The sequence below is a fragment of the Thamnophis sirtalis genome, unplaced genomic scaffold (genome assembly GCF_051295495.1).
Source record: "Thamnophis sirtalis isolate CommonGarterSnake01/CBP01778 unplaced genomic scaffold, rThaSir2_p1.2 scaffold_6, whole genome shotgun sequence".
In the NCBI taxonomy this organism is placed as follows: Eukaryota; Metazoa; Chordata; class Lepidosauria; order Squamata; family Natricidae; genus Thamnophis; species Thamnophis sirtalis.
In genome coordinates, this window is record NW_028261386.1 from 61,766,108 (window position 1) to 61,779,074 (window position 12,967).

The window sequence follows — 12,967 nt, forward strand, 5'->3', positions numbered from 1 at the left end:
ATCTAAAAAAAACATATATAGTTTCTTGACATATAGGATTTGCTGCAAATACATCTTTCTACTAAGATAAGCCAACATAATACTTCAAAGATGTTAGAGTAATCTGAAGTATCAAACTTGACACATATTTATATATGCCACAAAGTTTCATATTAAAGCTGTATTTTTGTTTTTTCAAAATAAATTTTCCTCAAAATACAGGACTGAAAGAAAGCTATTCCAGAGCTAACAGTCACTAACACTTCACAGAATGATTATTCAGTCTAGGAAATCTTCATTTTAAATCCAATATTAGCTAACATAGTAACTTAATAATCAGTATACTAATATACTTGACTTTTTCTGTCACAAATTTAGCCTCAGTATATATTGACTGTGATACTATGACTTCAGATATAACAAACCTTGTGGGAAGAGTGCAGCATCCATCAGCTGTCAGCCTGACTTGAGTTTCATAGCTATCCAAAGGACAGGCAACTTGTTGGACCGGAGGGCATTCCACTGTACTACAGTCCACACTGAACACTGGTGGGAAACAATTAAGGTAAGGAAAAGAATGAAATAATTTCTTTTTAGGAAGCATAATGATAAAGTTCAACTATTTCATTTACTGATATGTTATTTGAACTCTTGCCAGAGAAGACTTTAAATAATATCACATATAACCAGGAAAATAAACAAATTAATTTTTGAACAAATCAAGCCAGAATTTTTGCTCAAGTTATTTAAATATTATATAGCTTCATCTATATTATTTTGGACACACTGTGTGGAGACATAATTCTCTAAGTCCATAATGCTTGGAACAGTTAAAAAGAAGAAAAGAATAGCAAGCAGTATGTTGGATAAATTCTATTAGGACACCAATGATTGCATCATTAAGAGACCTAAAAGTGCAGAAAATCTATCCATGTTGCTAAAAGTTGAGATTTTAATCAATAATATCGCTGTTTAAATTTTAAATGATATACATCACATTTTAAAATCAGTTGCTGAATTATTATAACTGTAAAGAGTATTACTGTGAGAAGTTTTATTTAGTTTTTTGATTCATGGCTAATACAACTGAATTGCCAAACTCAATTATTTTCAAATTAACTGCCTTTGAATAGATCTCCATAGTTGCATTATGTCAGGTCAGTAATCTGAATTGGACTGATGATTTGTATCAGATTAGAGCCAACCCATGCATTCTTAAAAAACAGTCATTTGTGTCAACCATATTTGTTGTAATGCAGGTGCTAAATGATGCATGGTTTTGGGTTCCTATTAACCGTGCTGGAAGATCTACACAAGTTTGTTAAGCTTGCTCGGGAACATGTCCAACAGAATTGTAATTAAAAATATATAATAGGTAATGATGAGCAAAATTTGGGAAGTGCAATGAAGCTTTATATCCGGCAAGGGATGTGCAGACTAGATTTAGTGGTTCACTGAGAAATGTATAAATGTGGGAAAGAAAGCTTATTGTACATTTGTTTTGGGAAGTTAATATGATGAAGTTAATAGGCTAGAATAATGGGATGTTTTGCACAAATATTACGCCTTGTTGGTGAATATGTTAAAAGCATTATATAATTGAAATAAAGAATGTGTGATAATAAATGAAATAGTTCAGTGAGTACGGAGAAGATTAAGGATATGAGATGTTTCCTTTCACTGTTAAATCTATTTATGGATAAAGGGAAACCCTGGGATGTCACTTGAGAAGTGCTAGTTGGGACCACAAATGTGCCTATACATTTGAATACAGATGGTACTGTGCTGTTGGCTGACAAGCTTAACAATGTGCAGAAAGCATTAGAAAGGTTGAATGAATATGAAAATTAATGAATAAAAGATGCTTTGAAAAGGGAACAGAGTTAACAACTAGAAATATTATATAAATGGGAAAAAATCAGAGCAAGTAGATGAATTTGTGCAACTTGATAGAACATTTACTAATAACATTACAGATAGAGAAATTTTAAGATGTACAAATGCTTCTGGAACAATACTGCATTGGATGTTAAAGGATCTGCTACAAGGAATGAGTGCTGCTAAAAATGGGAACATGCTTCTTCTTTCTTGTTATATGAAAATAAGAGTAATAATAAGAAAATAATAACAAAACTAAGAGTTTGGAGATCTGAGATTTGGCATGATATATCAACAAATATCCCTGGTTCTGAGAACTTCCCATCTTTTGATCTAAATGGGGTTGCACTGCCCCAGATAGAACAGTTTGAGAAGATCCACCAGGACTCCTTTTCTGTTCAAACAAAAAATAGTAGCTATAGTCAGACAGCTTTATGTTGTGTGCCAATTGCACCTTTTTCCTGGACTGAGATGTTCACAATGCCTTAGTCACTTTCTGACTGGACTACAGTAATATACTCTATATCGGGCTGCCTTTGAAGAGTATTTGGAAGTTTCAGCTGACGTAAAGTTCGTTAGCACAGACAGTCATTTGGAACTGGTCATTTGGCATATGTTATTATTATGGTTCATCCTATAGTCAGCTAGATGTTCAGACTGGATTTGTCGTCATCACAATCATCAATTTTATTTCCTGCCTATTTTGCTATGGGGCTACTTTAGTAGCCTAAAGTAAAATAACAATAAAACAAACAAGGAAAAAGTAAATATATATTTGCTATTGGCTAGCACTATTCTTTCAAAATGCAGGTAGGTAAAGTTAAAGGTTCCTCTCCCACATATGTGCTAGTCATTCCTGACTCTAGGGGGCGGTGCTCATCTCCTTTTCAAAGTCAAAGGGCCAGCACTGTCCGAAGATGTCTCCATGGTCATAACTAAATGCCAAAGATGCACAGAACACTGTTACCTTCCCAGCAAAGGGAGTTCCTAATTTTTCTACTTGCATTTTTACATGCTTTTGAACTGTTATGTTGGCAGATGCTGGGACAAGTAACAAGTCATTCTGTTAAGCAGAGCTAGGGATTCGAATAGCCAAACTACCAACCTTTTTAATCGACAACCTCAGCATCTTAGTCACTGAGCCACCACATCCCTCTACAAAATGCAGGTAGTTACCTTCAAAACCTTTCATGGCTTGAGACTGGGTTACTTATTAGATCTGGTAGGAGAGGCATACACAGGAAGCTTTTTGTGAGGGAGTGTAAGGATGAAAGCTTTTTCTATCATGGTGCCTACCCTCTAGAACATTTCCTCCTTGAGATCATACTTACACTGATCCTAATTTGTTAAATTTATATCCTATCTAAGAGTTCAAGGTGGCATTCACTGCACTCCCCCTTCCTATTGTTCCCACAACAAAAACTCAGTGGAATAGGTTGAATGAAAAGAGTGTCATTGTCAGACTCCAAAGCAAAAATGACATGTGGAGATTCTTCTAAACTGAATTATTTAACTATTTCATATCTATAGACAAAAACTTGCAAGACTGAGTGCTCTACTATCTACACCTACCATACATTCCATAACTATTAGGGAGGGGCTGTCTTTACCTTCCTTTTCTGACATGTAACAACCAGACTGAGTTGCCTTTTGCTTCTCTAGAATATACACCTTCCTTCCTGGGAAACCACTTCTTAACTACATACCATCACAGTGACTGAGCCAAAGTCACCTAATGAGTCCGTATGGCTGAAGTGGACTTGATTTTCCTCAATGGCAATTTGTAGTGTTAACCACAACTACTATGTCACAGTGATTTACTTCCCCCCCCCTCAGTTTTGTTGAGTTTCCAAAATATGTAATTCTAATGGTGAGATTTTATTTAGTTAAAGGGTCAGAATGTAAGCAACGGTGGTTACACCTATGATATATTTTCGAACAGTTGAACATACTTCTCAGACGAAAAATACTATCATAACCTAGCCATGTACAATTTTCAGACAGCATTTTTTATTATACAGATAAGGGTGATAAAATAATAAAGTCATTACACTGTGTTGCTGTGTTTAGAACAAAGTCCTCTAATCAGTTTTTCTGGGCCTTCATCATTTAGCAAGAGCATTGGAAACCCCTCTGTAACCTTAACACAAAACTAGAATAGGTAGCTGGATTCTTTTTTCAATTTGACTAACTCGTGGATGCAGATTGCTTTAAAAATGATCTCAAAGCCAACTGCAACCACTGCTCACTGCACTCTTTTTTTTTTTTGAACTAATAAAAGATAAAAAGACCATCTGACTATCTCATGAATTTATATGCCATCACACAGGTTAATAGTCTGCTACCTCATCTGATCTTCCAATATGGTTCCCCCGACATCTTTCTCAGGACCCTCTCCAAGACTGACAATTCCGACATAGTCATGCTGACATAGTTCAGGGCCAGCCATTTTTGAACTATTTGCTTCATTTCATTGACAGGAACTTTATTATTAAGGTTTTTGTTTTAAGCAACAATGTTATATGGAAATGTTGGCCTAGAACAGCAGTGACGAACCTTTTTGGCACAGAGTGCCCAAACTGGAATGTGTGCATGCATGCACATGCACCAGAAAACCGAACACCAGCTGGCATATGTGCACCAACCACCTGCTCTTTGGGTTTCTGGCGCTCCAGTGCACGTACAGATCAGCTGGCCAGTATGCACGTGTGCACTGCAAATCCAAGGACCAGGTGGCCGGCATGCGCATGTGAACAAACTAGCTGGTCTTCGGGTTTCTGGAGTTGTGGAAGATCAGCTGGCGACGGTGCACATGCCCATAGAAAGGCTATGTGTGCCATCTCTGGCACACATGCCATAGGTTTGCCATCACGGGCCTGGGAGTCTTTTGTTTCAGTAGTAGGAAGAGACACATATTAAATTATAAATAAGCTTTGACAAAACTGACCAGGACAGAACAGGAAAGAAGAGTATACCTTACCTGGTTTACATTCATAGAAATCACAGCATTCCCCTGGCTTTCCTGACGCTTTGGAAACCAATATATTCAAATAGCCGGGTTGGCAGACCTTCCTCAAACATCCTGCAGGATTGCAGACACAGCGGCTTGGAAGAGGGCAGCATTCTCCAGGGGGAGCATAGCCTTCAATCAGAATTGAGTCCTCTGGGCAGCGTGGAGAAAACTGCACTTCACAACGGGCTTTAGAGCAGTCCGGTTTTTCTTCTGAAAGCAAGACAGTAAGCACACGTCAGGAAGATATTACTTGATATCTGAAGCTTCACAGTGATGAAAAGTCATGCACACATATTTTAAAGTATTTTTTTTACCAATGCCACCTATCTAGTCAACTTACATTGCAGCAGTGGTTCTTGAAGAACATGAAAATAAATAAATACAAGGGATATTTCTAATAAACATAATACCCATGAAATTGAGGTGTGCATATTTTCCTTAAAGATGCATGTTTGCTTGCTTGATCTTTTTTAGATATCCTGAACCAAGACAATGATCACACAGAACAATAAAAATGTTTGTTTGCCTTAGGGGCAGAAGCCTAGCCATGTCTGTACACATTCGGACTATTTGTCTATTTCTTAGAGAAGACTACGTTATTCCTTAACATCTTTTTAAAGAAAAAAATAATTTCCCAGGTGGATTATAGGTGAGAGTTATTTGAATTTCAACCATTTGCTACATGTGGGGCTCCTTTCAAAGAGTGTTGGCACAAGTCTTACTGTAAACTGAGTCAGGATTCTCAGCAATAGCACTACAGCACTTAGCCTTATATGAAGCTTCATAGTGCTTTTACAGCCCTCTCTAAGCAGTTCTTCCATCCTTCTGAGGTGGGTAAAACGAGGAGCCAGACTGTTGAGGGAACTATGCTGAATCTGGCTCCTCATTTTACCCACCTCAGACGGATGGAAGGCTGAGTCAACCTTGAGCCCGTGAGATTTGAACTGCTGAACCACAGTTAGCAGTCAGCTAAAGTAGCCTGCAGTACTGCAGTACAACATTGGTGTCAGCCAATGGAAGAGTTTAAATTAGTTCTTTAGTTAATATTTTAAGGAATACTACTTTTCATTTTAGCAGACATTCATAAAACAGCTACTATTTCAAACAATAATACAAAATATTTTTTATTTGTATCTGGCTTTTATTTTTAGAAATAACTCAAAGCAGCAAACTTATCCAACACAAGCTTCTCCTCCTATTTTCCTCACACCATACTGTGAGGTATATTGGGCTGAGTGATTGGCCTAAAGTCACCCAGCTGGCTTTCATGGAGTAGAACTCAATGCTTTCTATGTGATGCCTTAACCATCAGACCAAACTGTCTCAAAAATACTAACCAAACCAATAATAAAAACTGAGGCAGGCTAAATAACCTTTTAAAGTCAAGTAGATAATGTAATTTTTTATATGCAAGCAGATACAATAACTTTTTGTCACATTCCATAGGATCACATAATCATTTTAAGTTAACAGGTTAAATGGGTTTGAGCAATGGCAGCAGAAGGAAAGAAATTATGCTGCTTATTTGAGCATAAAAGTTGTTAAAATTTTAATTCCCTTTTTTGGGAAGTTATTAATTTTCCTTTGTTTCACATTGCACTCTCCATCTTAAAACAAAATACTTAAAGCCGATTAGAAGTAAATAACCACTTTCTGTTACAGTAGTCTTGGATTAATAGAGAGGCATCCACAGATTCAGTCATAAGAAATTTCCCTACTACCATTTCCACATTCACAGGATTTGAAAAATCAAAGGTTCACAGCAAGGACAAATAGCTAATGAGATAAGCCAGTGCAGTATAACAGTTGAATAGTCTCTCTAGTTTGATTCAGATCTTGTTCTAACATTTCTCCCATTTATACAAAACGGCTTACATTACATAGGTTCGCGACTAAAAAGCTGTTTGACTCTTTTCATCTAATTTCCATGTATTTTGGTGTGCTGAAAACAAATAAAATATTGAAAAAACTTCTAGACATCATGATTTGCCACAACATGCAAAATTGTCTTCAAATTTATCATTTTTTTTAAATTTTTCGTATTTTTTTATATTATGGGGTTTTAACCAAATTTGAAGTCCAAATTACTATTAATTAATTCACGTAAGTGCATTTAAGATATAAAATGCCAAAAAAACCTTAAAGGGTTTGTCCGAGTTATGTAAAAAAAATATAGCACTGTAAATCTGATGGTCAGCAATATATACATAAGCTAAGCAAGTTTTAAGTCTGTGTGTCTAATGGTAGAAGGGGTTAATCTTTCCTGAAGAATCCAGTGGGAGGGAGACACAGGGGAGATAGTAGCATCTCCGGTCAGTGCAGAGGGCGTGGACAGCACTGTGATGTCTCGTGTATAGACACAGAGCTGCTCTCTCCTGCATGCCACACTTGTGCACAAATCATCATCCGGTTCTTGGTTCTAGGCTGTTCACACTTTTTCATCACAATTCATGTTAGCTCGTCATTCTTCAACCGTTATGTTATGGTTCCGCGAAAGTGTATTAATTCGCCAGATAGTTTCTGTTTCATCTGTGGTGAATATACAATGTTGAAGCAACAGCAGAATATTACAGACTTTGTGAAAAAAGTATACTTTGCATACTTTGGACTAAAAGTGGAGATCAAGATAAAGTTTGGGCGCCTCATAAAGTGTGCAAATGGTGTGTTGAGGACCTCCGAAACTGGTTCAAGGGTGAGAAAAAATCTTTCCGTTATGGGATTCCTATGGTATGGCAAGAGCAAAAGAACCATAGTGATGACTGTTACTTTTGTTCATGCGATGTGAAAGGGTTTAATTCCAAATGGAAGCATTCCATTTCATACCCCAATCTTCACTCAGCAATTCATCCCATCCCCCATGGCACAGATATACCAGTACCAAAGCCCCCTGCTACCTTGGAAGAGATACCTAGCTCCGATGAAGGTGAAGTCATACCTGAACCAGATGACGAATCAAGTTCTGACTTTGAAGATGATACAAGACCAAAATTGTTTTTTCAGGAGGAGATGAATGATTTGGTAAGAAACTTGAATCTTCCCAAAGATGCTGCTGAGTTACTTGGATCAAGGCTGAAAAGCAGGCATTTATTGTTGCCAGAAGTGTCATCTTCATGGTTCAGACATCGTGAAAAGGAGTTCATTCCTTACTTCGCCCAGGAAGACAAGTTGGTTTATTGCATCAATGTCAAAGGTCTGATGGGTCAATTTAAAATCCAATATGATTCAGAGCAATGATGTCTTTTTATAGATTCTTCAAAAAGAAGTCTCAAAGCAGTTTTACTCCACAATGGTTTTTACGCTTCCATACCTGTAGGTCATTTCGTACACTTGAAGGAAACCTACAAGAACTTGGAATTGGTTCTTCGTAAACGTAAATATGAAGACCATGGTTGGCAAGTGTGTGGGGACTTGAAGGTTTTGTGCATGCTGCTCGGGCAACAAGCTGGGTATACTAAATACCCTTGTTTTCTGTGTCTATGGGACAGCCGAGACCAACAAAACCACTGGACCAAGAAGAGTTGGTAGCCAAAGGTGCTAACAGTCGGTGAAAAAAATGTTCTCCGAGAAACTTTGGTACCTTCCCATAAAGTTCTTCTACCACCTCTCCACATAAAATTGGGATTGATGAAGCAATTTGTAAAATCACTTCCAAGAGATGGGGAATGCTTCAAATAGTTGTTCACCAAGTTTCCATGCCTGTTGGAGGCAAAATTGAAGGAAGGTGTGTTCGTCGGACCAGACATTAGAAGGCTTATAGTTGATCAAGAGTTTGTCAATACCATGACGGATCCTCAAAAAGGGTAGATTGCATTTAAAGAAGTCGTACAGAAATTTTTATGCAATAACAAAGATCTTAACTACAAAAAGATCATTGGAAGAATGCTGAAAGCATTTCAAGCTTTAGGTTGCCTGATGAGTTTGAAAGTGCTTTTCCTCCAGTCCCACCTTGACTACTTTCCTGAAAATTTGGGAGCTGTGAGTGAGGAACAAGGTGAACTATTCCACCAAGACATTAAAGAGATGGAAAGGAGATACCAGGGAAAATGGAGCATTATAATGATGGCACTGTTGGATGCTTCAGAGACACATTCCAGATGCTACTCACAAGTGTAAATGCACCAAGGGGAGCGTCACAAGGAAGAAGAATCGAGTTTAGTGTGTGTAGGTGAGCTCATTTCAGTTCAAAAAAGGATTTTCATGAAAATATTGTAATAAAACTTTAATTTATAAGTCTATTTCCATTTATTTTGAGGTATAGTCTTATTTAACATAGTTACCTAAATTGTCAGGACATGTAATGTCCTATGACAAAATGGAGGTCATTTTCTGATTCAGCGCACCAAAAAACATAAAGATTACATGAAATAACTAAAACAGCTCTCAGAATTTTTTTTTTTGCAGACCTGTGAATAATCTGTCTGTCTATCATCTTTCTATCGACCTCTCAGGGCATTCTGTGACCAAGAATAATCAATAGAGAACAGCAGCTTATTACATCTGGCTGCAAGAATCCAGAAGATCTCTCTGCTGCCATCTAATATTGGCCATATATGGTATTAGAAGTACTTACTAATTGCATTTCCCTTTTCCATACAAAGTATGCAGTGTTTTAAAATCTACTTGAAAACAAAAGCTTTTCTTATGCATAGTGATTGTTGTTAATAAAACATATTTTTGTAAAAAGGTATGCAAATAATGTTCATATAATTAGCAGCACTGGATGTTATCACACAGCTTGCAGGACACTCCTTCATAACTCTGAGAAACTTCAAATACGTTTCTTATCTTGCATTATCTTGGTTTTCTCTTTTTCACTTTTGTCAATTCACATGATAGATGCAGCTATTCTCTTTTTTTAAACCTACTCTCTCCACCCACATACTCAACTCTTTACTAGCTTAAGCCCATTCATGCAATGTCCACCACTGTCATCCTTGCTAGAAGAAAATCTACAAGAGAAGGGGCTGAACCTTCTTTGGAACTGAGAGAGGACGTGAATCATAGTCTTTTTAAATTTTTTAAAAGTATAATTATTACAATATTTAATCTTTTTAAATAACTCAATACATTAATAAACCCATTACTGTATAAACAATATTAAAATACATCAATGCCTCCTTGTAGAATAATTAGGAATAATTAGTGGGGCAGTCTATACTTGCAGTGCTGAACCATTAAAATTATTTGAAATGCAGTCAAGACAAATGGAGAGGCAAAGAGTCACAATTCTGACCACAGAGCCAAACATCAGTTACTGGTTGAGAAATAACTTTCTGTCCTACCCTTCCTTCTACTGCCACCATCTGCAGCTCATGCGTATCTGAGCAAACATTTAGTAAACATTAGTCTGGAAAAAATCCTGCATGGGCTGGAAAAATCCTGCCACTTTTTAATGGGGCATAATGGTCAGGATTTTAGTGAAGTGTTCATGTATTCTGAAGCTAATTATTTCCAATTAATTTTGCATGACAACCTCAAATATTTATTTAATGCAGCAACAATTTCACAATTTAAGTTCTTTAAAGAATGTTTAATTGGAAATGTTATACAGATCTGTTTATTTGTTATTGTTTAATGACTAAATGATAACATCTTATGAAGGGAAGATTATAGTGAAAAATTAAATCTGGGAGCTTGTTTACCTTCTTTAGTAGTCTGATTATGATTTTGTTCCCTATTTTCATCCTGCATTAGTGTTAAGTGCTACCTTAGGAACAGAATAGACTAAAGACTGTATAAAAAAAATCCACTGATTACAGATTCCCCCACCCTCAAAAATGATTTAGCTAATTATTTTTCTATATTTGTCAAAATTGTTCAAGTCTCACTGTACTTCAGAGGTTTTCATGTTATCAGGCTACCTGAACAAGGACACTGGCTGTAAATCTGCAACCTCCTACTTTACAAGGCTTAACTAGTTTTGAACTTTGCATAAATCTCTCAGATACTTGACAGAGTGTGGCTAGATAAAATCTTTACTGCAAACTACTGAATTGGTTAGTCCTATGTCTGCATGGCAGTCAACTACTGTGTCTTCGTCCTACCTGTTCCATGTTTCAAATGTCTCTTTGCCCTGCCCCTTATAGTTTTGAAGGCATGTAGCAGCTGCCTTGAGAATCTTTCTCTTTCCACTTGTCTCTCACAAATGCTACACTCTCCTGTCTGCAATTTGGAGATTATTAAGGCTCTTATAAATTGCTTCTAATCTTGCAGAAAGAAACCATCACCTCCTTCTCCATCATAAGTCTAGCTTTTTTAAAACTATCTTTACTGTATTTTTAGTGATTTTTACTGTTAATGATATGGAGGTTCTAAGGTATTCCTCAAGGAGCAAAAAATAGCCCATGATTTGCTGACCTCTTTGTTATATGGTATGGGCTGCCTTCACTGAAAGAAGAAAATAATAAAAATAAAGAAAAACCCAGTATCACCATGAAAGTAAAAACCAACCAAACAACAAACACGACAAAAAAGAACTGAAATAATGATCAGAAATGCTTTATCCAATGCTAGGCTTTCAGAAACAGTATCAAGGAACAAGAAACAATATAATACAAATGAAATGAAAATTGGGACATCATCCACAGGAACATTAAGCTAAAATACAGAAAAAAAGAAGGAAAACATGATTTAAAAAAAAACATTTTTCAGCTTGAGAGCAATACATAGCCCATAGGGCTGCTCCATCTGGATCACCATTTTTCATATTTTTATTCTCCCCTAACTTTTGAGGATGTTCTTATTGCATAGCACAGAAAAGAAAACCAACAACAAATGTTTATTCATATCTGGAGCATATCTAAATTAAGAACTACTGTATTTTCAGACTATAAGACGCACCTTTTTCTCTCAAAAAGGCTGAAAATCTGGGTGCATCTTATACACTGAATACAGCATTTTTTGCCTCCTGAAACCCCGCCCCTTTACCAATATGGCCATGCATAGCCTTTAGGAGGCTTTCAGAGTGCTCCTGGTGGCTGGGGAGGGCAGAAATGAGTGAAAAATGTGTCATTTTTTGCTCAATTTTGCCCCCCTACCCCAGGAGCACTCTGAAAGCCTCCTAAAGGCTATGCATGCCCCTTTTTTGACCAAAAATGGGCCAATTTTCGTGAAAAACGGGCTGTTTTTGGGAGGTTTGCAGAGTGCAAAACCTTTTTTAAAAAATTTGCCTCTTCAAAATCTTGGTTTGCCTTATACTCTGGTGCGTATTATTCTCTGAAAAATATGGTAGTTCATATGCACAAAGAATCCAACTGGTCTGGAATGAACAATGAAAAATAAAAATTACAAATCCCAATAACTTATCACAATTGACAATTTCTGTCAATGAAGATTATTGGGAAATAAATCTTAATAAACATTGAGTGTATCTCCAACAAAATGATTGGAAGGTTATATGCAAATATATCAAATATTTTAGAAAAGGCACAATGGTACTTAACATTTATTAATTCAAGTTGTGTTCATAGTAAAATATAATTTGCTTTCTCTAGCTCTGAAATTAAACCTTTGACCAAACTTGACATGTTAGTTAATGTACAACAGGCTAGAATTGCCAATATGATAGATGTTCAATGATTTCATATTACATTTTATTACCTGGAACACTTCATAGTGTTTATGAAATAAAATGTTTATTAAAGCACTGTATAGCATTCACAGCATTTTATATTAATATTTTAAATATGCATACAAGTAGTCCTTTATTTACAACTTCAATTGGGACTGGAATTTTCAGGGAGCTTGTAAAGTGAGTATTCACATGACTCTACCTGATTTTGACTATTTTTTAACCATGGTTGAAAAGTGAATCCCATTTCCCCAAATGGACTCCCCCCCCTCCCCGAAACCAGCAAAAAATGTCACAAATTGCAATCATGTGAGTGCAGGATACTGCACATGGTCATAAATATGAGTTGGTTGTCGAGTGCCTGAATTGTGATTACAGACTGTATGGTGCTGGGTGAGGCAAGGCTCTTACGTGCAAGTACAGGTTGTAAAGTTTTTTTTTCCAGGGCCATTGTGACTTTGAATGGTTCATGGTTTAAATGAGTGGTCATGTAACAAGGATTACCTGTAATAACAGGCAATATTTAT

The 12,967-nt window shown here is 36.5% G+C and overlaps 1 protein-coding gene across 6 annotated transcripts in view; it reads right to left on the reverse strand.

Moving 5' to 3' along the window:
* The window catches only part of CRIM1 (cysteine rich transmembrane BMP regulator 1), a 140,851-nt gene that overhangs the window by 49,229 nt on the left and 78,655 nt on the right, over positions 1–12,967 (reverse strand). For all 6 annotated transcript variants that reach the window (XM_087717980.1, XM_014071290.2, XM_014071293.2 and 3 more), the window contains 2 exons: positions 4,838–5,080; positions 405–525 (listed from right to left, as the gene is read on the reverse strand). In XM_087717980.1, coding sequence (XP_087574106.1) covers positions 405–525; positions 4,838–5,080 — 364 coding nt within the window. The remainder of the gene's footprint in view (positions 1–404; positions 526–4,837; positions 5,081–12,967) is intronic.